The following is a 24,148-nucleotide window of genomic DNA, read 5'->3' on the forward strand; positions in this document are numbered from 1 at the left end:
CCCGAGAACTCGGGGTGAAGAGGGGACTTGTAGTTTCGGCGCAAGCAAATTCTGTCGCGGAGCCTGTATCAAGTGTGTGGGGTTTCGGCCATGGAAGTAGCTGACAGAAAAAGGCGGCGGTACACATCCAGGAATCGTTTGTGCTGAACCGGCAACCCACAATGCTGGGAGACAGCGATGGTCGCAACAACTCTCACAGCACACGTAAGCCCGTTCGTCTTCTGCCAAAGTGGAGCTTTCGCAAAGCGCAAAAGCAGTAGACTCTAAACAGTAATAGAAGCCTCAAATGGAGCAAGTCTCGTTGCAAAGCCAAAGAGTAAGGTGAGCTTGTCACGGTGGCATTGAGCTTGTTACGGTGGCATTGAGCTTGTCACGGTGGCATCTAAGGAGCGACGATGGGGAGGATGTTGGAAGTGGTGAGTTCCAGGTGGCGTTGTGAAGCGGTTCGCTGATTGGACGTCGCTTCAACTGGATGTGCTTCTTTGGTGCCCGTACGCGTATTCTGTTACGGTTCTACGGGGTGTCTGTAGCAGCCGTCACAACATTATCACGGATCAAGATTTCCACGGCCTTCCGCCTCGCGCCACACTGTTCATGCAGTGGCTGTGGCCAGCTGAGAGAGGACTCTACAGCATGTTCGTGAACTGCGAAGTGCTGCCACGATTGGTGTTACCTGCCTCATCAGCCAATCACGGAAACCCTACAGGCTTACAGAAAACGGACCGGGCTGGCCGTGCTGCTCTGAAAGGGTCTCCCCGGGTCTCACGGAAGGGCATGACTGTCGTAACTTGCGGTCGCCCGAAGCGGGTGGGACGGTGGCCGAACCGACGGTATTGAGTGATGTTGGATACACCTGTCGCCTGGCGGAGCAGAGGGGCTATATGAGGATTCTCCAATGCGTACCACTGCTTCCTACCATAGGTCGTCACGTGCTGCCCTTCTACCATGGCTGCTGTTTCCGCACGCTGTCTCAGTTTCCAAATCACGGCTCGCCTCCTGTGAAGTCCGACAACTCTGCGTGTTCACGTACGGCGGCTGTGGGAGTGTAGCGCAACCAAAGTGCACTTTGTCACTTGTGTCGCGCAGACAGCAGATACGCGTATTGAAGTCGCCCAGTGCACCTGCTTCACACTGGTGCCGCGAGCTTGTGCGACATCCATGTCCAGCGCTCGTTCTGCTTCCGGGGGGTACACACGCCACGAAGGCATTGAAAGACAAATCAGAGACGCTGCATGCCAGCACGGGCAGGGACTTTCGGGCGTAACTACGTGCATTGTGACATAATTCGCTAAACTACGGGGAGTCAGGAAATGCGTGTCACCGCCAGCGAAGGAACATAACGTAAACAATTGACGTAGCCGCGCTGCAAAAAGTCTGGTTCCCTAGAGACGATGTGACGTGCAAACAAAAGCCCCGCAAAGGATACAGGACAATAACTCTGTAACTTCTTGAAGGACAGCGGACGCATTAGCAAATGTGGAGGAGCGCCAGGAGGCGCAGACACAGATTAGCATGCCTGTTAGTAATTTCGCACTTTCCACAGTACGCCACTGCGCAAATCGGTCTGCAGAAATCGTTGCATTTCCGCAGCCATTCTGGGTCCACTTCCAGACAGTGTACAGGGTATTGGTGCTGAGTGGTAACCACTCAACAAAGTGGGATGGTGGAGGTCCTACGAGCTCCGAGGTGTCTCTGTGTGTCGAGGGGAATGAAACAAGAAGTCATAATGACCAGGCCGATAAATCAAATGGATATGAGCCTCTTCCGAGTGAGGGAAAATATGGCGAACTGTGCGCAGCATCCACAAGCAGAACCGCCGGTGCTCTGAGGTCAGGCAGCCCCCCCCCCCACTGACGACAAGAAGCGAAAATTCAGCGCTCTCCTGTTTCCCGTCCGTGAGACAGCAGACACTTCTGCACCGCGCAGCTGAACCCAAAAGTTTTCTCTCATGCTCCCCTCGAGACAGAGAGACATGCGACTGCGCGTTTCGGTCTTTCTCTAGTGCGTCGCACTCGAAGCATCATTTAAGCATCCGGGCTGGTACCCAAACCTACCATGGTGTGGAATCGCTCTTGCTCCGCTCTCTATCGCAGCGGGGAAAAGTCTAACGGGAATAGTCTAAACAATGGAGGCGAAGCAACGAAAGACTACAAATGATTCGGCATGTACACTTACCTGGCTCCTCGCCGGGCGACTGATCGAAATAGACGATCTCCACAGGCATCTGTGTCATCGCCGTCAACGCCATGATTTGAGGTTGCTCAGCCTCCACCCACATCGGATCCACTTCGTGGGAGCAGTACTCTTCCACTGTGGCATACGCGGTCAGGAACGGCAAGTACAGTTCACTGTTCAACTTAATGTGCGTCGACGCGAGCAGACTGTACGGAAGAAACGCACGCAGTGACCCGTCAGCAGGGCGCCAAAATGAGAAACAGTTCTACAGAATCGGAATTAAGAATGCTGTCAAAAGAGCCGCTAATCTTTAAAGCCAAACAAAGATCAATTTGAGGCGAGACGGGCATCCACACTCTGCTTACGCAAGCTCAGAAAACACTGAACACTATTTCATGGACGCTGCAGGGTGCCAAAGTGGAGTTCTGCTCCAGCGATCGCGTTTAAACTACAGGGCGACATCGAAAAATCACACACACTGGACGTTAAAAAGTCCCTCGTTACTGTTACTCGCCTAGCTGGGCGGCCAACAGCAGGCTGCTTCGCATGTGGTACACTTCGCCAAAGTAGGGCGTGAAAGGCGTGATAGGCTCGAAATAACTTCTGTAAGCTGTAAATGTGCAAACGACTCTGCCTTTGCTTGAAGGTGGGAGACACTCTCCATTGCAGAGGAACACACGCGATGGCGTTACTGCGCTCGGAACGTCCACGGGACATGTGAGCCCAGCCCTGTACGCGCTGTCCTCGATTGTCCCCTCCCACCTTCCGGCCATTTGCATCTCGATACCCATTTCCCTCAGATATTCTTACCAGTTTCGTCTTCACAGCTGCATGCGAAAGCCGCACGCAACCGCCCTTAGAAGAGACACGCGACACCAGCATCTGTGCAAAGATTGTCTTTTCCACCAGCCCCCGGGGATGCGTCTGATAAGAACCCTTAAAAACGGCTAGGGGCCAAAAATACCCTGGAGCCTTACCGCGCGAAAACAACAATGTAATTGCTGCTGCATGTGTCGTTGAAGATGTCGTCGAGCGTCTGCATGCTGGCTTCAGGGGACTCCAGCTTCTGCAAGTTCTCCACGGTTTCTGCCACAAAAGGAAGCATAGAGGAAGCAACGCGCCGACGCCTGGCACGAACAAACTAGCTGTTCGTCAAACGCTAAGGCCGCAGAACGCGTCTACAGCCGCCTTCCTGCCGGCAAATCGTGCCAGGGGAACTGCACGACCTGCTAGCTCGCAACGTTCAAAACGGCAATAAAGGGCTCACCGCGGGGACAGATATGCGTGATGCGTGCACGGCTCCTGGTGGGCTCGCCAAACATGTCTACTACAAACAGAGATACAGAACGAGTCTGCGGCCTCTCGTCCCGTCGAAAAGTCTGAGCGTTCGCTTTGGAATCAAACAGATCCAGCTCGAATGTGACGCAGTCGGCAGACTCCCCGCGGGTACAAGTGGAAACCGTCTTCGCAGGACTGCCGGCTTCCCAAGCACCTACCTTCAGCGAAGTCCGCCACGGTTTCTGCGCCCACGCTGCAGATGAGAAGCGAACAGGAACAGTTGGCGGCGGACTAGCCGGTGGAAATGCAACAAAGGTTAAAAAAAGCGAACACGGAACTCTCCCAGAGGCTGATGTCCTTACGCAGGAAGGCTTCTCGGGTGTCCGTTTCCCTCTCAATGGACACTGGCCATTGGCGCGTCTGCCTTTTGCGTGCTTTGCGGCTGACTCCTGCGGAAGACACGCACATTTACGGCTAAAACCGAACGGCTCCCCCCCGCGGCTACCGGCACGCACGCTCTGTGGTCATAAACCTACTTGACTTCGTGGACCTGGGGCAGAAGTTCCTCGTTGATCCGTCTGATGAAGACTTTGATACTCTCGCGTTGGCGAAGAAAGTAGAGGAAAACGCCGTACATGTACGCGCGATAAAAGCAGCAGCCGTCTTTGCGTATTCTCCGCATTGCCCACGCGCCCTCAGTTCCCTGCACAGAGTCCTCCCCTGAACCTCCCACCCTCCCCTCGTCCGCCTCCGCGCCTCTCGCTCCATCTCCTGGCGTTCGACTCGCGCTGAAAGAAACGTCCCTTCTCTTTTGCTGCTCCTTAATGAACGTCTGGGCCTTTGCACAGAGTGCAGCGTTGCCTTCGAAATCCCGCAAAAGACAGTCCAGGCTCTCCACTGCCCCGACAAGGGGTTGGCTCTCGATCTCCTGTTGCCATTCCGGCACCGAACCTCCTTCGCTCTCGTGAGTTGTATTCGCTTCTGCAGGCCCCGCTGATGTGCCGGAGTCTGGAGCGGGGTCGATTCCTCCGTTTGAGTCCGTCATGATTCTCGTCGCGAGGCGGGAGAGACGAAACGTGTGCACGAAGAAACACTCTTCCTCCCTCGTCGCAACGAAGGCCGGAGCAAGAAGGATAAGACCACAAGGGAACCACACAAAGACACCGCACGGGTGCGAAGCGGGCGCCTGAAGAAGCACCGAAACACTGTGCGGCTACACAGAACTGCGATATAAATACAACCTGACACAATCAATGAATGTGTTAATAAACATATATATAAAGATATATATTGGTTCATGAAAAGACTGGACGAGGAAGGCAGAAAGTCACGTCGGCCCGACCCAGGAGCTGCCGGTATATAGGGAAGGGGAAAAGTAGGTTGGTGGATGAGGGGATGTGCACGGAGGGCCAGAAAAAAGACAAGGAGATCAACCAAATGCATACACGGGAAAGACGCAGCCAGAGAGGCCAGTTTAAAAGCGGGCATGCGCGCACGTATACACAAGTGAGGAAGCGACGCGGAGCTCCGCAGGCGCATCAAAGTGGACGTTGCTCGAGAGACACGAAAAAACGAAAAAATTGCTCTTTGAGATGCACACATTCAAGTGCCGTTATCCGTGGTTATGTTCGAATTTTCGCGGGTATGAGACGATTTGGTTGAAGGATATGCATTGCACGGAGCACTGATCAAGACGTTCACGAGTACAAGTGTTTATGCATTGCACGGAGCACTGATCAAGACGTTCACGAGTACAAGTGTTTTGAGCGCATGCGTTTGACATGAAGATCTCGCTGAAGCAAAGTAATGCGTTCCAGGACACCCGTCTCCCGACTTGGTCGCTTTTTAAACTGGAAAACACGGTAGAGTCAGACTTGAGATGTGGGCCATTAGTGGCATCACCCTGAACTTGCATGGGTTTTGTTACCAGAAACTGAGTCAATCTTCGACTGACAACGTATTTTGTTTTCAAGAAAGCGGCAAGCTTCCGTGTGACTACCTCGCAACGCAGACAGGTGGAGGATCTATCTGCGAATTACCGCACTTTTTGGGTAAGTAAAGACTTTTTTCCTGCAGCTAAACGGCTCAACATCGGTTGCTTTGCCTGGCAACAAACCCACGCCATCTCTCGTTGAGGCGAACTGCCGCGTTTACTGGCGGTTTAAACAGAGTTAACGAATTTCTTCGTGTACGTCAGCGCTTACCAGCGAACATATTCGACGCGAAATCTGGAGAGAAAAAGCAAAGCGAGGGGATAGAAGGGACGTCTAGAGAAAAAAACTGAGTAGCGCTCCGCACGTTTTTAGGCGGAAGGGCGTTGGAACCACGCGACTGTTGCGTGTGTACGCATTACGGCGGTATGTCGATCGCTGGAACCCCCCCTTTTTTTCGCGATTATGTAGGACGTGTTATCTTTTTGCAGAGAATAAATGGCCTGACAGTGGTTCGCTTGCTTAGAAAGAAATGTGTAGAAGAAATATATGGGAAGAATGTAGAAATGAAGCAAGCTTTCTCGTTCCTTGATTGCCCTTGATCCTCAATGGATAGTGGTCTCCCCGCGTAGGTAGTATGGTCTGAACGTCACCACTAGTATCGAGCTGTGTGCAACCATGTGCGAGTTGTACTTGCCGAAAGTGTGGATTTTGCCCCTGGAACAATATTGGAGACTGAGTCTACTTAGGGAAGTGATCCAACCCCGTCTCTCCTCTACTTTTGGATCGCTATTTCTGGTTTGACCCACCAACACGTCTCCTGCTGTGCCGTACAAACATCAAGAGCGCAGATTCACGGAAGAAAAAGGACAGCAGGCGCAAAATGCTTCAGGCGTTTGTGTACAGATGCAAATATGCAGTTGTACACACATATATGTGCGTACATAGGTGTGTAACCGCTTTGAATGACAGCTAAATATTTCAATCCAGAAATACATAAATGTGCACGGTTTGTCTCCCCGTTGTTCGATTGCCGTCCCCAGAACTGCGTTCCTGCGTCGCCTCCCTCTGTCTCGCAAGCATAGGCCCGGACACCGGCGACCCCTCCAGCCTTTCTCCACAAAAGGTGCAAGAGTACACGAGAAAACAAGACGGGGAATTGTGCGTAATTTCGCTTTCATCCGTGTGGCTGCTAGTTTCATGATTTCCTTTCGTCCATTTAAGCGAAAACTCGTCCCCGGCCGTGAAATCTGGACTTGAATAACGGTGGCTGTGCACGGACACTGGGGACAGCAGTCACTCTCCCCATCCACAGCCTTTTGAAACCGAGCGCAAAGACTCAGCGCGCGCGCGCTCCACTTCCCCATCTGTCGCGGTGTCCTGATATCCGCAGGAAGGCCGCGATGTTTCTCTCGTGTTGTTTCGCCGGCGCGTCTGTTGCTCGATTTTCTCTCCAAGTTTCCTTCTCTCTCCCTTTTCTGTGTCTCTTGTAAGGACCTTCCTTCAATAATAAAAAAGGAAAGTTTTCGCGAGTCATTTTCCATTCGTTCTGCTGGTCGAGGATCTTGGCCGCTCGCTCTCTTTCTTCTGCGCCGTGCTGCTTCACCTGGTATTTTCAATCATCTTTCAGGCTCGAAGATGTATGCAGACGGGCCTATCGCGGGACATCCGACAGGTAAGAAAAATGCCCCTTTCTCGACTGTCTGCTATCTCTTGAGCAAACAACTGTCTAACACTCTCCATACCCATCGAAGACCCTCTCATACTCAGGTGTACGTACAGCCGAGACGCTTTTTCCCAGAAGACCCGGCAGAAGACTGACGACGGGTGCACGGGGTTCTGTCATTGGTTGAAGCGGTTTGGAGGGAAAACGCAAAGCCCCCAACAAACGAGCCTGTTTGTCGCTTTCTTCACCTCCACAAAAGTGCACAACCCATGGGGATGTTTCGACGAAAGGTCTTTTTGTCTTCTACCTCGTACACTTTGTCGCCGTCCCCATCAAAATGCTCTTGTGCCTCTCTCGTTGCCGCGCCTGTCCGGAAGGGCATATGCAGAGGCATTCCAAAACTGCGACTCTTTTCTTCAATCGTGTGAGGCGCAAGACGCAGATAATCCAAAAATCCTGTTCTCACCTTTCGATTTATCCGCTGTGACCAGGCAACAGTGCCCGGTCGTGGGCGAGTCAATGTACCTTTCTTTTTACGCGAGCATCCTCATGTATTGCATGTCAATGTACTTATGCTTTCTTCATGCTCTCTTCTACGGATAAACATGAGTGCGTGTGCACGCCTGCGTGTTTATGAAACCGAACCTTTTCTGTTTAATCGAAGGGGGATCGGCAGCTCAGGGGTGTACCTCATGCACGAAATTACGCCGTTGACACCGCATTTGCTACGCAGTACGGGTCCCTGTCGCAACGCTCCGCGTTAGGATATGTATCCCTACAGAGGTACCTGTGTGATGTACCATCTTCGCGCATATGTTTTTGACAGGACAGCTGCGTTTTTTCCTGTACGGACAGGATATTGCGTCCGTTTGTCTTGTCCCCTCTCATGGATCTGGGTTTCTATGCGTTTGTGCGTTGATTATATCTCGCAGAGGCGCTGGTCGGTGGGCAAAATGGCTACCCTGCCATTCCCACGTCAGCGGCCCACATTGCGGAGCAGATGGAGAGCGGCGGCGCGCGCGTCGAGGAGACGCTCGTGCGCCTGAACTGCAAGTATCAAACTCTCTTCTTCTGCGCTGGAATGGCTGCAGTCACAGCTGGCTTCATCGGCGCTCTCACGTCCCTCTTGACTCTTCAGCTCGCCTGCCTGGTGAATTCCACCTTCCTCCTGTAAGTCGAAGTCGAGATCCCCGCGACCGGCGACCGGATGTCTTGAGGGTTTCATACACGAGGATCCGGTCACGTGCATTTACTCTACGGCGTCCATCTCTGTGTCGAGGCCGGCATCTCGACGCACGTTCAGTGCTGGTCCGTGGGCGAGCCTCATTTTGACCCAAACATGCGAATATGAAAAAGTACACGTGCATCCTTTAAACCGTAGCACCTACATCCCTATGCGTCTCCGTGTGCGTGTATAGATCCGTGCGTATGGCGGTATCGAACACTGCAACCCTTTTGGCGAAGGTCTTTCGAATCTGAGTTTTCTTTCCCATTCCGTAATGTCATGCGTGGTGTTCTCAGGGTCTTCGGCTTTGTGATGATGCTTTTGGACGTTCCCGGTGCACCTCGATGGGCAGGACGGTACCGGTCGTCCATCCGCAAATATTTCCGGTTCCTCACCCGCCTCACTGGCAAGGCTCTCTGGCTCCTGTTCTTGGGCAGCATGACTGCCGTCACCCTGTGGCCATCGAATCGCGGGGCTCACGCCCTTCTCTTCTTCACCATCTGCCTCAGCTTCTTCGTCTCGTCAGTCGCTATCGTCGGCTTGTTGATTGTAAGGCTTCCAGGAAGAGGGGCTCTCACCGTTCAGAACGCGTGCGTCTCCACTGACGGCGGTCGACACGCGGCTGAGTCGACACAATAGGAAATCAATCAAAATCTTCGTGTGTAGATCTTGGGGTTTGCGACGAGCTCGTCTTGTGATCGCCCCTGACCGCGTCACCTCTTTTGTGACGTCTGTAAGAAGTGGTGCATTTTGAGCGCAGCCTGAAAGCGTGTGTGAGGCTGAAGGCTATCGAGTGCGAAGCCCGCAGGTGCACCGATCCAGCTAAAATCCCCAGGGAATGCGCATATGCTTTATCGCGGTTATCTTTGGGGGGGCATTAGGATATTATCGCGGTTTGCCGTGGTAGAGAGCGAAGCGTGGGTGGTCTGTCCCGCTGTGTCCCTGTGGACAACGATTTTTCCTTCTGGAAGTTTGAGTGTGGAATGCGCGGGTTTGTCTCGCTCTCGTGCTCCCGCGGTGTCCAGGCCATCAGGAAGTCTCTGCGACTGGAGAAGGTACGCAAAGCCATTTTGATGAGCTGCAAGGGCGCGTACATCGACGTTTACCGAAAGTATGCCATGACCGACCCTCAGCACGGCATGCAGTTCGAGGAATTCAATCGCCTCTGCGCAGACGTGACCGGCGGACGCCTCCAGTTCGACATCACTGATCTTGGCATCATCTACAACGCACTGGACGACCACCAAAAATCTGCAATCAACGAGCGCGAATTCTCCGAATGGATGACAGGTTAGAAGAAACAGGCAGAGCCCGCGTCTTTGAGCAAGCCCAGTTGTGTTTAAGTCCTTCGTGTGTCTGAGTTACGGACTGCGGTTCTACTGGTATATGAAAGCATGTGTGTATATTTACGTAGAGGTAGACGTACAGTGTACAGGTGCAATTCGTTGTGTATATTGGACACCTTTCTGTCAAACGACAGATATCCTTGTCTGCCTGTCGTGTCTGTTTTATTGGCTGACGCGCGAGCGCACCTCCAGGCGTATCACCCTGTCGTGTCGACGGAAAACGGGAGGTGAAATGCGACTGCTCTGTGGTATGTTTCTCGACTCATGCGCAGGTTCGATGACTTACCTGTAAGCTGCTGCTTGATAGAGTCAACAGCATGGTGGCAGGCCCACTCTCCTCGGCATTGATGACCAGAAACAGAGCAAGTGTCTTGCACCTCGCACGTGTCTCGTCATTGACAGATGCGTCTCGATTCAAAAAAAACAAGCCGGACACGACATGTGGGGCTGGTGTATTGACATACACATGTGTACGCGCGCGTTGACTTGGCAAACCTGTAAAATTCTTTTTTGCTTGTGGAGACAGCCGATTTGTGGAGTGTACGTACAGCGGAGAGGACGAACAAGGTGTAATTCTCTTTCCCTGTCTGTTGTCGGGAATTGTGTGCGTGATTACTATGCTTATTTTACAATTTCACAACGCAATAAATTGGAAGGAAGAAACAAGGCATCGCACTACCTTGCTTCCTCTTCAGTTCGAGAAACCAGGGCAGAAACGAGGCGTGACTGATCTGTTCGTTCATCTAAACCAGACTCCCGTCTCCGTTATCTTTCAGTTTCTCTTCTCGAATTTCCCGACACACTGTGTTTTTCTTCGAGTTTCTTTCCAAAGGAAGAAATACAACAGGTCTCCTTTTCGAAGGGCTCTCTCGCTGTTGCAAACCGCAAAGCACAAGTGTGTCGCGCATGTAGGCCTGGACCTGCTCAGCTGCGTGGTGGAGGCCTTCTTGTTCGTGTCTTCGCTTCTGTTCTTTCTTTGTCCTTAGTATCGTCTTCACAAAGGCGTGACCGACCGCCGTCTCGTCGACAGTATCAAACGCGATAGTAGATATATATATATATATATATATATATATGCTATGCGCATACATAGGTGTATCTACATCTGCCTGCATACATGCGTGTATCTATATAGGTCCCGTATGTACGCAGTGTTGATCGATGAGGAGCGTGTGTCTGCCAGTATCTCTTTTTCGTTTTTTTCCTTGTCCGTCATGGACACTCCTGTTTAACAAAACCGACGGAAAACTGGGGATCTCATAAGTGGTCGTGCTGGTTCCTAGACGATTCGCGCTCTCCCACTAATTTAAATCGTCAATATTTCCTCGAAGGACCCCAAGACTGCTCTTGTGCGTGGCCTCACGCATGTGAGAGCGGTCGTACCAGAGCCACTCAGAAGCCAGCATGGCGCTTAGACACAAGGTGGATCGAAACCACTCCCGAAACTGGATGAACTAGGCAGCGCTGAAGAATAACAGGAATTTTCTTGCAAGTATGAAACCGATGGATAAAGCAGGTGCTAAGGTGCAAACGCCCGGCAAAGATCCTCCATATCTGCACATAAGGAGCGAAAATCTCGCTTTTGCACACAGGCCGTGTTCCGTTGGCTCCTCTGAACGAGCTGTGATAGAGGAGAAACAAGGTTTCTACGGGCACTGCAATGCACTGCAGCCGATCGACACGACCCGATTAAAATGATAGAGAAAGCAGCGGGGCTCTACAGGTTTCGCGTATATGAAGGTGTAGATCTGAAACGCCTTCCTGAGCCCAGACATGCACATATATTTTCCATTATATGCATGGAAGCATCGGACGAGAGCACCGTGCATTCCAAGCAGTGTCCGGGGGGGGGGGGGGGGGTGGGTGTGTCGCTCCTCCAATCTTGCGCTGGTGGCAGCTTTCTTTCTCGTAAAAATGAGTGACTAAGCATAGTCACTAACGGTTCGATTGCTTCTTTGTAGAGAACGAGACGAGGGCACGCAACGTGAGGAATCCCTTTTATTGGAACCACAGCAATATTGCACTCAAGCACAACGATGGACAGCGCTCTCTTGGCTTTTCTGCGAGCACGAGACGGCTTGGTGACCTGGTCTAGGAGGGTACCCTAAACAGTTCATTCTGTTTTTATTTTAGAGAGGTTCTCGGCTTAGGGTATGTCGCTAGGGACGGAATTAAAACGAAGTATTGACGGTGAAGAAGGAAACCATACATGAAAGAACGGTTGTCCCGTCGGAGCGATCAGAACACTGGATTTTGTTTTCAGGCTCGATCGTAATTCAACTCCAGTGACAGTCGATCAGGGCATGCCCCACTGTAGCCCAGATGCTTCTCCAGTGAAATCCAGAAGGAACGCGGCAGAAGACTATCGAGCCCGTATATGAGGAAGAGGAAGAAATCTTTCTATTGCGTTCACACAGAACCAAAGTTACCGGTCTTTTCTGGGTGTCTGAGAGACTAGCGAACAGGCGCGTACGATACGTGCAGCGCATCGCCACGAGGGCCGACGTGAAGCAATCTCAGTACAACTGGACATTTCCACGAAAATATTTAACAGGGAATGCCATGAGTCGAACTCCTTTGTGAAAACCTAGTGAAGCTGTGGCTTTATGGAAAAAATGAAAGGTCAGGGGATATTGCACTTCAATCGGGATGTAGGGAAGACTACGGTGACATGACATAGAGGAAGAGGGACTAGATGATTTCGGTAGCAGTGATTTGTCTATGGGGACTGAAAAGAAACACGTGACAGGAAAAGGAACATGATAAGCATTACACTATTCATATAAACTCCAAAGACATCATAATTTTAGGTCGGTTTCTTTATTTGTTCGGAAATCAGTAGTGGTCCAGGTTGGACACCGTACCCTCCTTTAAGCGCTCGTTTGATGGGGTTAAATCCAACTGCTACTGATTGGTTAATTGGAGGTCTTGCTGCCTGCTTCGGATATGTACTACTTTGGGAACAAATGAGTTTCTGGGGTGCTACAGTGATTACAAATCTCCTTTCTCCAATACCGTATTCGGTACCTTGGCTACTTGGAGGATGCTAATTGCTGAAAGACAAGTGCCGTTCTGCTAGGTTGTACTACGGGGTACCGAGTGCACGGGGACCAGGAACAGGACATCTGTTTACGCCGTGCAGATAGCGACTAGCGATTTTGACGAGAAGGGTTCGTGCACGTTTCGTCCCATCTGATGGCGTAAAAACATGTAGATCCTGACGATTGTTCAGAAAGGACGCGTGGTAATGTGAAGACATTCCTTGACCTGTTTCGCTAATGTATGTGGCGGAAAAGCCGAAACCGCCTCCGGGCCACGCCTTAGTCACCCGACCTCGTTGGATGCGCTACGTATTTCGTCGACTTAATATGTTGCTGGCTCCTCTTGTGAACCGATGAATTACCCGTTTCATGGGGCAGCATCTAGACAGCCTCTTAATTCACAGAAAACGCATTTTTTCCTCGACCACTTCCCGTGGATAGAGTCGCCCCTACACGATCCCTCGAGACACGCCGACCCGCCTGCTTTTCTCAAGGCGCCACGTTGTCTTGTTTCTGCTGCTCCCCGAGAGAAGAAACACATGAAACTGCAGTTCCCAACTCTATAAGATTATCCATTTTGCTTCACCAAGGACTTCAATTTCTTTTTTTCGCTGGAGCTACGTTCTTGTGCTTCGAACCTTCGGGGCAAAAACGCGAGGCCATCAGTGGGGACGATTGATGGCCGAGTGTTGAGTACACTCGGCAGCCTTTCCTTTTCATTACTGCGAGGGTTTTTCTCTTTCTTCAGTCGACTTTTTCCGTTGAAGAGAAGGCTCCCTCAAAACCAATGACAAAAAAGACGAGACAAAAAGGCTGGTTTGCCAGAGTCGGATTGCCCATGCGAATTATCCCGGCGTTGTTTGCCTCTAACTCCAGGAAGTGGACAGCTGTCCGTGGGAAAAAGTCATCTGGTGGAGAATTTTCCTATTGTAGACTTGCCTGCACATCTCGCGAAACGTCGACGCAGCTGAATTACATTTTTCATCAGCAAAGCAGACGATCTCCGTTTTTCCTGACCACGCGAGAGCAGTCCCCAGAACCTTCGATTCGCTCCGTGCGGTCGACTTGCGCGATGTGGATCGGCGTGACCCTCTTTTTCTAGGTGGCCGCGAAACATCGCTGTAAATCTTTCATTTGTGCCTTTATACTTTGGCACCCGTCTGCCGTTTTTGTACACATAGTTATGTCCGAATGCGCGGTTGGCATCCACGCAATTCGCGGATTCCTTCCAAGGCCAGTCCTGCCGGCAGGAACTCCTGTGTCGAGGTTTTCCGAATACGACGGAGCTGAGACGGTCAGTCCACAGTCGGAGTTGGAGGAGCAGGCCGCGCGAAGAAGTGACCCGAGTTCTTTGAGAAGCTGTGGACGTCTCTGGTAGGAAACACCGGGCCTTTCTGCCGCGCTTCTACGCGTGGACATCACGTTCGTGGAATGCCGACAGGCGGAACGATTTGAAAAATGAGTGCTTCCGCAGACAACGAGGGCGCTGAAAGGGTCTGCGCCCAGTCCCAGGAGGGAGATAACGAGCAGGCCGCAAGTTCTTATCCAGGATCTCGCGAGCACGACTGCTGTGGTAACGACCAGGCAGCCAAGGGCGTCTTGGCTTCTCATGCGAAAACGCCCACTCCTGGCGTTTTCGACGCCACGCGGCGAGAAAGGGGGGAAGGAGACGAGATGCCGGCTCTGCCCCTCTCGCTTCCCCAGCGGACTGCGTCGCTTGCGCGGGCCGCCGGCGAGCCTCTCGTCGCGGAGGAGGCTTCTCCCTCTCAGCACTCCTCGGGCGATTTAGCGAGAGAAATGAGGTTGGAAGACCTTGAGGCGTCGGAAAACTGCGCGAGAGGTGTCGTAGGTGAAGGGACAGGTTGCCTGGCGGCGTGGGCTCAGCAAGGGACCGCGTCAGAATCGCCTTTTCCGGGGTTCAGCAATGCCGCAGCCGTCGTGGCAGACGGAGGCGGAAGAGCGTGTGCGCCGGCTGAGGGAAGGAATGAGCCCGGAAGCGACGGCCGAAAAGAAGGATGCGGCCTCTCGCTGTTCATTCGGCCCACAGGGGAGAAATGGGAACTCAGCGCTGGTCGGATGGAAGACGCCTGCCGCGAGAAGCCCTCGTGCTGCGAGCATGAGGCGTCTTGCTGGCGAGCACCCACATCTGCCCCCCGTCGACAACCGCCTTCCTCTTCTCTTCACTTTCCTCACTTACAGATTCAAGTTGAGAACGGGAACGCTTGTCAGCCTCTGGCGACGGTGGACGAGAGCTTGAAGGGGGAGGGAGTGCGCCTGGACCATGGCTTCCGGACGTTGCTCGAGGAGGGCGGAGAAGGTTCCGATGATGAAATCGTCGAATCGTCCGCGATGAAACGAGGAAATTCCTGGCCGTGTAAGTCAAGGAGGCATATATGCGCATGCACACTTATATATATATATATATATCTGCGTATCCACGTAGATCAACATATATACAAGCACATTCGTCTAGTGGCTGACAGGGAAGTTGTCTGTCGGGACGGGCGTGTTTCGTCAGGAGTGTGTTGCTTTCCCGAAAACTTTTTCGACGCGAATTTATTCTCGCCGCACAATCCATGTGCTGCTCAACATTTATATGGATTCACACAGTTATACACGCATGTGCCGTCACACAGTGCATCTGCATGTACACCGGAGTAGATGTGTGTGCATGGACACAGCTCGCAGAACGTCTTGAAGGCGTATTCTAATCGTTGACTGACGCAAGTGTCTGTATCTGCTGGACCCACTTTCTGGTCCCCGTGTGCACTGATCTCTGCAGACTTTTGGGTGCGGCGTCACCTCCTTCTTGAACGCCGGTCGCTGATGTACTTCTCCGTTCCGCTGTCCCCGTGTGCACCGCCACGCGGTTTTCTGCCGCTCCACGCTCGCACGCGTGTCTTGGTTCTTCCGGAACGCGCCTCGCTGTACGGTCGCACAGATGCCTATCTTCTCGCGGTGTTCAATCTCCCTCCCACTGCGGCTCTTCTGCCGGCCGCCGCCTCGAAGGCCTCGCTCCTCTCTTCCCTTGCGGCCTTTCTCCCCACACTGGCCGCACCCTCTGTGAGCCCCGTGTCTCCGCCCTCCGGGGCGCCCCCCTTCCTTCCGTGTTCTTCTTTCGCCTCGCTTCCGCCCCGGTGGCGGCGGACCCGGGGGCACCGCACGAAGCATCCCGAGTCCCCTTCTTTCCACCGCCTTTCCACGTCGTCTGATGCGCGCAGTCCTTCCGTGGCTGCTCTGCCATGGTCTCCCATCAATCCGATCCTTGCAATCAAGGTGCCGACGCTCAGTGCGTCTTCGCAACCTCCGCTGCTGGCGTCTGCCTCAGACACTTGTGCATCGAGCGAGAGCAACCTCGACGTCTCTGGGGGATCGTCAGAGAGACGGCCGAGCGCGTTCGCGTTGCCTCCTCCGGTGGTGATCTGCTCCCCTGCGTCCTTCTCAGCAGCCTTCGACAGCGCCTCGCAGCCCAAGTTTCTCTTCGATTTCGGGGACCCGGTGGCCTACTGCCGCTTCTGTCGCGCCCTCGCGTTGGCAATTCGACGCGTTCAGAGACAGGCCGACGCGAAGAAGGCCCTCAAACTCTCTCAGCGCCTCGCGCATGCTGTCGGGGCTCCTCCCCGCAGCTGGGAGAAAGGCACGCTCGGACACTCGAATGTACACGGCAAGAACACGGCTGCCTGCTCTTCCTGCGCGCACGCGTCAGAAAGGACAAATGACGAGACCTTCCCGTCGCGACTCGAGGCTGCAGGCTTTCCTTCTTCCGCGCAGTTGGGGGTGCCGGAAACCCTCCCAAAGGAGCCGTTCTCTGTAGCTTCGATCTTGGCCAAGCGGGGCCCAGAGAACGCGACAGACCGGCACGACCGGCTGGCGCGTTTCCCGGTGCCCCCAGGGATCTGCGGCTCCCCTGTCTTCTGTCCTTCGAGCTCCGCTTCGCGGGACTCAGAGAGTCCAGGGGTGGGGTCAACTAGCAGACTCGGCCTCGGAGAGGTTCAGTCCTCTCCCGGCTTCTCTGCGATTTCTGAGAGTCCAGTGTGGAGCCGAGAGGACGCCCCGCAACCTGCTGCATGTCGAAAGCGTTTCTTGCAGCCTGTCAGCTGTCCGACGGATCTGGAGAGCAGCCCATGTCTCCCACTTTTTTCGCGTGCGGACGCTGTCCCCCTTGGCAGCTCACCAACGCGTCCCTGTCGTTGTCGGGAGTGTCTTGACATGGGTTCGAGAACGGTGTGTCCGCCTTTTCATTCGAGCGGCTTCTTCCCGGGGACGCTGGGGCCTGCTCTCGGGGGGTCGCGCTCGCTGTCAAACGCGGGAGAAGTTCTCTCCCGTCTGAACGCGGGGCACGTCAACCCTGTGGAGTCGTCGCGCAATCCGGTACGGAATGGAGAGTTTTTTCCCGAGAACGCAAGTGCTCCGACGCGGGGTTATGCGGAGCCTGGCCAGCTCGAGCCCCGACCGGACATCGTTGAGGCTTTGTCTTCTCTCCTCGAATGTTTAAAGAACAAGCGCCGGGAGCAGAGGGACATGGAGCAAAGGGCGAGGCAAGAAGGGAGACACCATGGCTGTTTTGAAGTACACAGCGGGGCGGCAGGCGCGTTCTGTGCAGCTCACCAAAATCGATCCGATGGCCCAGGCCAGGTCAACAGGAATACGCACCACTTTTTCCCAGCAGAAGGCCACCCTGCGCCCATTTGTCCTTCGCGTGAACCCCCGTGTTATGACGTTCCAACCAGAGATGTGTTTGTGGACTCTGTTGGCCCTTCAAGCTTGCACTTGGCTTCCCATGGAGCCGCACAGCCAGATGGTGGAGCGCGCGCGCCAGCAGCCGAAGGCGATTGCCGCCGTTGCAAGAGTGAGGGACTGGAACGCGAAAGGGCGGAAACACCACGCGCCGGTTTGGATCAGAGGTCTCGAACGGAATCCAGAGAGACGATCCGGTCGCTCAACCGCACCATGAACAAACTGCTGCATGCATTGGAGGAGTTCTCGCCTCAAAGTCCTCAGTGGCTTGGAGTGAAAGCAAAACGAGACCTCGCTCAACAGCCAGATTGCGCTTTCCCCACGAACAACACTACGACCGCGTCACCGGTCCGAGAGAGCAAAGGCCACCGCGCGTTTGGTGGTGGTGCGTGTCCGACTGATCCCTGGTTCGCGTCTCTAAGGGGAAGCGAGTATGGGGACTCTTTGAACATCGCGACCGAGACTGCTTCGGATTTCGGTTCTTCTCGGCCCAGCACGTCTCGACGGCGTGACGTGTGGCGGCTGCCTTTCTTCGGAAAAGACAAAAAGGAGGCACGCCGCGGCGAAGAGCAGTGTCGAGGTCTCCACACGGTGTCGGCCACCTCGGAGCGGTATCTCGGGGTGGACGAGAGCACGCGCGCATTCTCCGCTAATAAGGAGTTTTCCGAAGCCGGCGGGAGCGCCGCGGGCGGATCTGTAGCGGAGAAGGACCTCCTGCTCGTGCAGCAGCAGGATCAACTTGAGCGACTTCGATCGGTGGTCGAATTTCTTCTGCGACAGCAAGAGCTTCAGCTCGTGGAAGGGCGGCCGAAAGACGAGGCTGCCCTACGTGAGGAGTGGGAAGAACAACAGAGACTGTGGGAAGTGGAGCGGCGACTGCGATTCCGTCCAGCCTCTGGGCACTCGGAAGTGGGGCTCCAAAATGTCGCGATCGACGCACACGGCTCACAAAACGAACAACTGCCCGCGACAGATGCGTTGGAGTGTCCTGTGGTTGCCGCCGCGAAACAGACAGAGACAGCTCGGCCAGAAAACGGCATCGGCGCGCCGGGACGATGGGCGCTGCCCCGTGCAGCAGCGAGTGACCACGGCACTTGCGAGTGTGAGCAGGGGGAAGGAGACGAAGACACCGAGAGCTGTCTTGTCGGTTCGTCTCTGGCGACAAGATTCCCTCCTCACTCTCCGCTTTCTGGTAGTGTCCACGGGACAAGTCGCCAAGAGGGTGGGGGGGTTGCGGAGAACGGACATAAGGAGAGGTCCCCGCCTTTGTTTGAGGGTGAGACGATGGTAGGCTCGTGCGTGAGTCCGCTGGTGCGGGCTTCACAAATGACTGAGAACGAGGACTTCTTTTCGACACAGAGGATTTTGTTGCACGGGATGTGTCAACCTGATGCTCTCCTTTCTCCAGAGAAAAAGGCCGAGCAGCCGCTTTTCTTCAGCATCTCCACACCGCGATTCCGTCTTGACACGTGCGATGACGACGATGACAATCTGCCAAAGACGACAGATGGCGGCGGTCTAGTGCAGCAGAACTGGGGCGGACGGGAAGGAAACACCCAGGACAGGATGTGCTGTACAGGAGCTCCATACGGACAAGGCCCCAGTTTCCCAACGAGTGCAGTCAAGAGACAGGATTGCAAACTTGGATTAGCTGCAAGCCCAGTTACCCGTCGAGAGATGAGCAGTGGCCACGCAAGTGAGACGATGGCAAATGTGGAAGAGACAGTTCAGCTGCATGGCAGTTGGTCTCAGCACGAAGAAGAAAAAGACAAGCACGCAAAGGACGCCTTTGTGGGTGAGACGTGTCTGGAGAGAGCGGCAAGACGGCTTCGGGAGGTGGGCGAAACAGGGTGTGACGCTGGCACGAGAAGAGGGCGGACGGATGCCCAGGTGCCAGCAGGAGATGATATCAAACAAGCACACATCGAGTTTTCAGTTCCCTCAGCTGCAGCTACGCACGCCTGGGAGCGTTTGCGCGTGTCTGTACAGCAAGAAGAAAGTCGGGAAGGTGTGCTGACGACCAGCGATGCAGGTAGCGGTGTCTCACCGACGTCAGCGGGAGAGAGGGAGGGAGAGGTTGAGGTTTGGAGAAGTTTCCCGGTGGAGCAGGACGTTGAAAGGGTGTAAACGGAGGCTCCGCGGCCGATGCAAGTGTAGAAAGCTGCAAGGACGTAGCTGTCGAGACCATCTCGTAAACGGAGAAAGCAATGCGAAAGGCGTGGTACTTGACAGAATGTAAAAGAGGAGAGTCAGTGCACATTCTGACCGGGGAGCGCAGGAGAAACGCGAGCAGGAAGACGAGGGAAATGTATATTTTCGATTTACGTGTACATCTGGCCGGGCGCATGCGGTTATGAACTATTATTTGCTTACCACAGGGTGAAGCTTGGGGAGATCCCTGATGCAGAATCTGGCAACGAAGGAACGGCACAGCGTCCACATGCGTCTGTTCGTATCCTGGAGGCGATGCATATAAATTTTTATTTGTATACAGTACGTAAATTTCTGTACATTCTGTGTGAAATAGACATTTTTCACTAGAGCAGGGAGAACCTCGACGCTTGCTTGTTCCCGGTTCCCATTTCTCCGTATGTCTTCCCAGTCGAGATCCAGCCGTCTATCTTTCTCGTGCCATGTGGCAAATTTGTTGCTGAAGAGACCGACAATATGGCCAGGAGGCTTATCTGTTCTCAGGGGTGTCGTGAATCCTCCAAGAAGAGAGATTTTCGACGAGAAACTGGAGGTTAACTTTTGCAGACTGGCACCGCGTGACCCTGGCATCTCTGCTAATGCGCTATTGAACGAGAGCCGTAGGAATCGATAGCTATCACATTCCGTTTACCATAGATTGCACGGAGACGTAGCGCTTTGCCTGATGAGGTCCTTTCCAGAAAAGAAATTGGCCTTGAACTTACGATATTAAGTTGCCATGTACAAGTCACCCCTCTTCTTCATCGTTCTATATGCGTAGATTGAGGAGATAATGGAGGGAAGCAGTGCTTTAGGTGATTCAGATACGGCTTCTTACTGGGCAGTGAGTCACAGAGAAATCTGGATTTAGGTTGCTATGAACAGGAGTACTTACTTCACTAGTCATGATCATGAATAGTGGATCATCGATGCTCATCAGCCGTTGGCCCCTGTTGGATGGGACCAGTCGCCTTTTTGAATGTGCAGTTGTTGCTTTCGCAGCAATGCATGGAAATGTAGCAGCCATACAGAAACGGGTATCGCTTGCTTTGTTTGCACGAGACTAACGTCAGTGTCGCAGATTCTAACAGTCTTGTTTTTTTGCACTACCTCACAGGGGCGGGTGCGTAGACACTTGCTTTCTCTTTTCGTGGTGAGTTAATCGTCGTCACGTGAGGATAAACTCGCGGAGTACGCGAGCGGCGTGAGTAGCTGATGAGCAAATCAAGTCATTGCAGGAAGCCTTTCCATCTTGTTCGATGAAGTTTTTTCCTGCGTTTCATTGCGCAACCGAGCTGTACAAAACTACACACTTCCGCTGACTCGACCACATCTCTGTTCAAGAGTTTTAGAGGTTCTTTGAGCTCGTGAGACAACAGGGCCATTTGTAGCGGTGGTGCTCCTGCCCTCTCTGCGGCTACAGGGTGCGTTTTTCTATGGCGTTTGGAGGCCTGAATTGTGGGCTGTTTTTCGCGGGCCGCACGAAGCACTGATATCTGAGAAAGGGTGATTTATCCGCTTTTTCTGGGGACTGTATACTACGATTTGGACTGCTAGTTCAGATCTTGAATGTCTGTGTTTCTGTGTTTACAATCTGTACGAATATCATCATATTCACTTCGGCCGTCTCCCTCTGAATTTTCGTCTGTTCGGAGCACATCGGTCTGTAGATATTAACGGTAATGGCCTCGGTAGTCGTCTATTTACGCTTCCACGTTTGCAAAAAACCATCTCGGTGATCATCAGCGCTGTTTTCAGCAGGAGTCAGCGGCCGCATTTGTTCGCTGTGAGGAACGGAGGGGGGGTGCGTGCTGTGAGTTTCCAGCTTCAAATTATTCAGTAACATAAACGGAAGTTGCTAAGATTGCTAAACCACACCATGGCTAAAACTTTTGTCATTCTAAACAGGTTATTTTTCTGAATCTTACTCGCATCATGGCTGTCAGAAACCGCGTCCCCTCTACGTTGCTACCTGGATCTGTTCTACGATTTCCGTTTGAAAAGCAGAAATACAAATTCCCTGAGACCTTGGGGCCGTCTCTCACTTTCGCTTTTTCTTCCTCAACACGTCTGGGTCTGTGATACGGTCCCCTCGATGTTTAACTCTGCTTGATTCCACAGAGTCCTACAGGAAGTAACGACTACAACTTACAGTTTCTCATCTTTCGATTCGACTCCGAGTTACCACATCCTTAACTGTTCCCGATTCGTTTTCGAAGAAACACACACAGACAACGATCCTCATCCCGTGTTCCTCCTTGTCGAGTCAAGTGAAATTGGTGCTTCCTCGTAGAGCAACTTAATAGAGAAAACATGTTTCCGCTCTTCTTGTTGCAGAGTCGCTGACAAGCATACTCAAGAGGCGGTTAATACACCACGGAGCTCCCGCCGATAAAGAGATTGATCTTTTGCCCTCACTTCGAAATTTCAATTTTATGTTTGATCAGCACAGATGCATCTCTTTTCTCAGTCGACTGTCAAGTGTGTGCTAAGAAGAAAGCGGAGCGAAAACAACCTTGCATGCATCTGCGTAAAAGAAAAACCACATGGATGACAGCGGTGGTGAAGAAACTTCAATAAACCAGACGGTTGTAGAAGACACGGCGGTTTCCATAGATCCCTTTCCCCCTACTGTTCGAGTGTATACGTTGGAAACGTAGTGACCACTCTTCAGTATGCTAAAGTGTTGGGCTTCTATCCTGTTACGATTTGGCAGGTATGCATTCAAGTCTGCCTTCTGTTGCCCAAGACAGTACCGTAACTAATCTGCGATTATAGTGCAGTAAATCATGGATCTATAACCCTCACAGACTGTTGTTCACCCGCAACAATATGTGCACACAGGTTTCTGCAAACGATCACAATTGAATTAACATGTGTCGAAGGGTTAGGTCGTGAGGTGCTGCGAATGAGCGAACGGACCTCCGCATATCGTGAAACACGATAGAAATCGATCGCATTCCCCAACAAAAGGTGTCTTCAGAACACAGGGTTTAGGCCGTCTATGAGTTTGCCGACATTTCCGTAATGTGGTTGGTGGCCATGTCTCTCGCGTCGAGGAATCAGGTTCCTCTCCGGAGCTGTCCCCCTGAGAATTGCCGTCGATCTTCTCTAGAAATGACCCCGTACTCGAAAAAGGCTCTTTCGTGGAAGCTAGCACGGAGCCTTCCGGTTCCAAGAGGGAGCATGAGTGTTTTCTAACCGCGGGGCCATCAAGATTTCCGCCAGGTTTAGATGCACCGGGCGGTGCGCGACTCGCCCCGTCTTTCTGCAATGCAACACTTCTTTGTCTCACTTGCTCGAGCTTGCTGTCCCGCTGTGGAACTGCGGAAAATCCATTTCCACTTTCAGAGTGGTATCTGGCACCTGGGCCCTGTAAGTTTCCAAGAACGCTGGCCGAGAGAAGCGTTTGCCAGTCGCCTCAGTTCCCTAGATGCTCATCTCCTGATACTACACAGACTAGAGAGGGAGATACTCCCTCCTCTCCTCCCGCTTCATCATCATCACCTTCTCCATCATCATCTGTATCTTCGTCCCACCTTTTCCTCCTGCGGATCGGCCGTGTGCGGTGGTGTTCGCGGCGCTCCAATCCTGTTTTCAGATGCCTCGCTTTACCTCAGGGCGGCATCACCCTCATTCGCGTCCCTGCTCCGTCAACGTTTTCACATTTGGGCTGGAGGAAAAACACGGACCCAGACGCCTTCGGCCTCCCTGTTTGTTTCCTCTTCCAAAACATTTATATCCAAGAGGCACGAGACGACGGCTTGGAAAGTTGCGTTGCCATTATCCCCGTAGCACACAGGTCAAGATTGTCGCCGGCTCATCAGCTTGGATGACGCCGCCGCGAACAAGGAACTCCAACTCACTTGCCTCCGCATCTCTCTTCGTTTTCGTCTTTTCCCGCAAATCGTCCCTCGACTCCCTCAGCCATGCTAGTCTTCAACCGACTGAATGAGCCGACCAACGATGCAGGAGAAGACGGGAGCGAAAGCCCGAGAGAGGGGCGGGGTTCCCCGGTCTCCGCCCCGTACGAAATTCCCTTCTGTTCAGGGAGGAACAACTTCGTATGCCTGCAGGGGCGAGACTGTTCGCGTGACGGTATTCAGACTGGGTCAAGACGCAAACTAAAGTGTCCATCTGACGGCGCGACGGATGCAAGGGGACGAGATTACCCTCTGCCGCCTTATGGGATCAGCAGTAAAAAGGAGGAACCATGGTGAGCGAGGGCCAGATACGCATAGTGAAAGATGTATACATAGACTCCACTTTATCGTGTATATTTCCCCTTTCACTTACATATCCATATCTGTAATACAGGATACCAAGGCTTCATGCCCCGTAGCGCTGAGACGAGGGACAAGCACTTTCTCACTCTTCTTGCGCAAGGCAGCAGGAGATTCGTTTTTCACCATGGTGGGAGGGAAAAGTGGAGCTAAAGTGACACTGATATTTACACATACATACGCCTGTATTCGTATAAGCATGCAATCAACGATGCATAGCTGTGCTGTTGAAAGACTTCGGCCTCCAACAAGAAGTGGACAATCCCCAAACCCGGT

At 53.0% G+C, this 24,148-nt stretch overlaps 3 protein-coding genes across 3 annotated transcripts; 2 read left to right on the forward strand and 1 right to left on the reverse strand.

The window, feature by feature from the left end:
- Positions 1–2,104: 2,104 nt before the first annotated feature.
- On the reverse strand, positions 2,105–4,498 carry NCLIV_026530 (putative ubiquitin thiolesterase protein; the record flags this gene model as incomplete). The annotated part of the gene is made up of 4 exons (XM_003882847.1): positions 2,105–2,381; positions 3,153–3,261; positions 3,672–3,706; positions 3,990–4,498. The coding sequence occupies 4 exons, from the start codon at positions 4,496–4,498 to the stop codon at positions 2,105–2,107; spliced, it is 930 nt and encodes a 309-aa protein (XP_003882896.1).
- Positions 4,499–7,022: 2,524 nt separating this feature from the next.
- NCLIV_026540 (conserved hypothetical protein) lies at positions 7,023–9,570 on the forward strand (the record flags this gene model as incomplete). The annotated part of the gene is made up of 4 exons (XM_003882848.1): positions 7,023–7,059; positions 7,983–8,220; positions 8,572–8,824; positions 9,301–9,570. The coding sequence occupies 4 exons, from the start codon at positions 7,023–7,025 to the stop codon at positions 9,568–9,570; spliced, it is 798 nt and encodes a 265-aa protein (XP_003882897.1).
- A 4,550-nt stretch (positions 9,571–14,120) lies between these two features.
- NCLIV_026550 (conserved hypothetical protein) lies at positions 14,121–19,526 on the forward strand (the record flags this gene model as incomplete). The annotated part of the gene is made up of 2 exons (XM_003882849.1): positions 14,121–15,036; positions 15,445–19,526. The coding sequence occupies 2 exons, from the start codon at positions 14,121–14,123 to the stop codon at positions 19,524–19,526; spliced, it is 4,998 nt and encodes a 1,665-aa protein (XP_003882898.1).
- Between the last annotated feature and the right edge of the window lie 4,622 nt (positions 19,527–24,148).

Source organism: Neospora caninum, chromosome VIIb, assembly GCF_000208865.1.
Source record: "Neospora caninum Liverpool complete genome, chromosome VIIb".
NCBI lineage: Eukaryota > Apicomplexa > Conoidasida > Eucoccidiorida > Sarcocystidae > Neospora > Neospora caninum.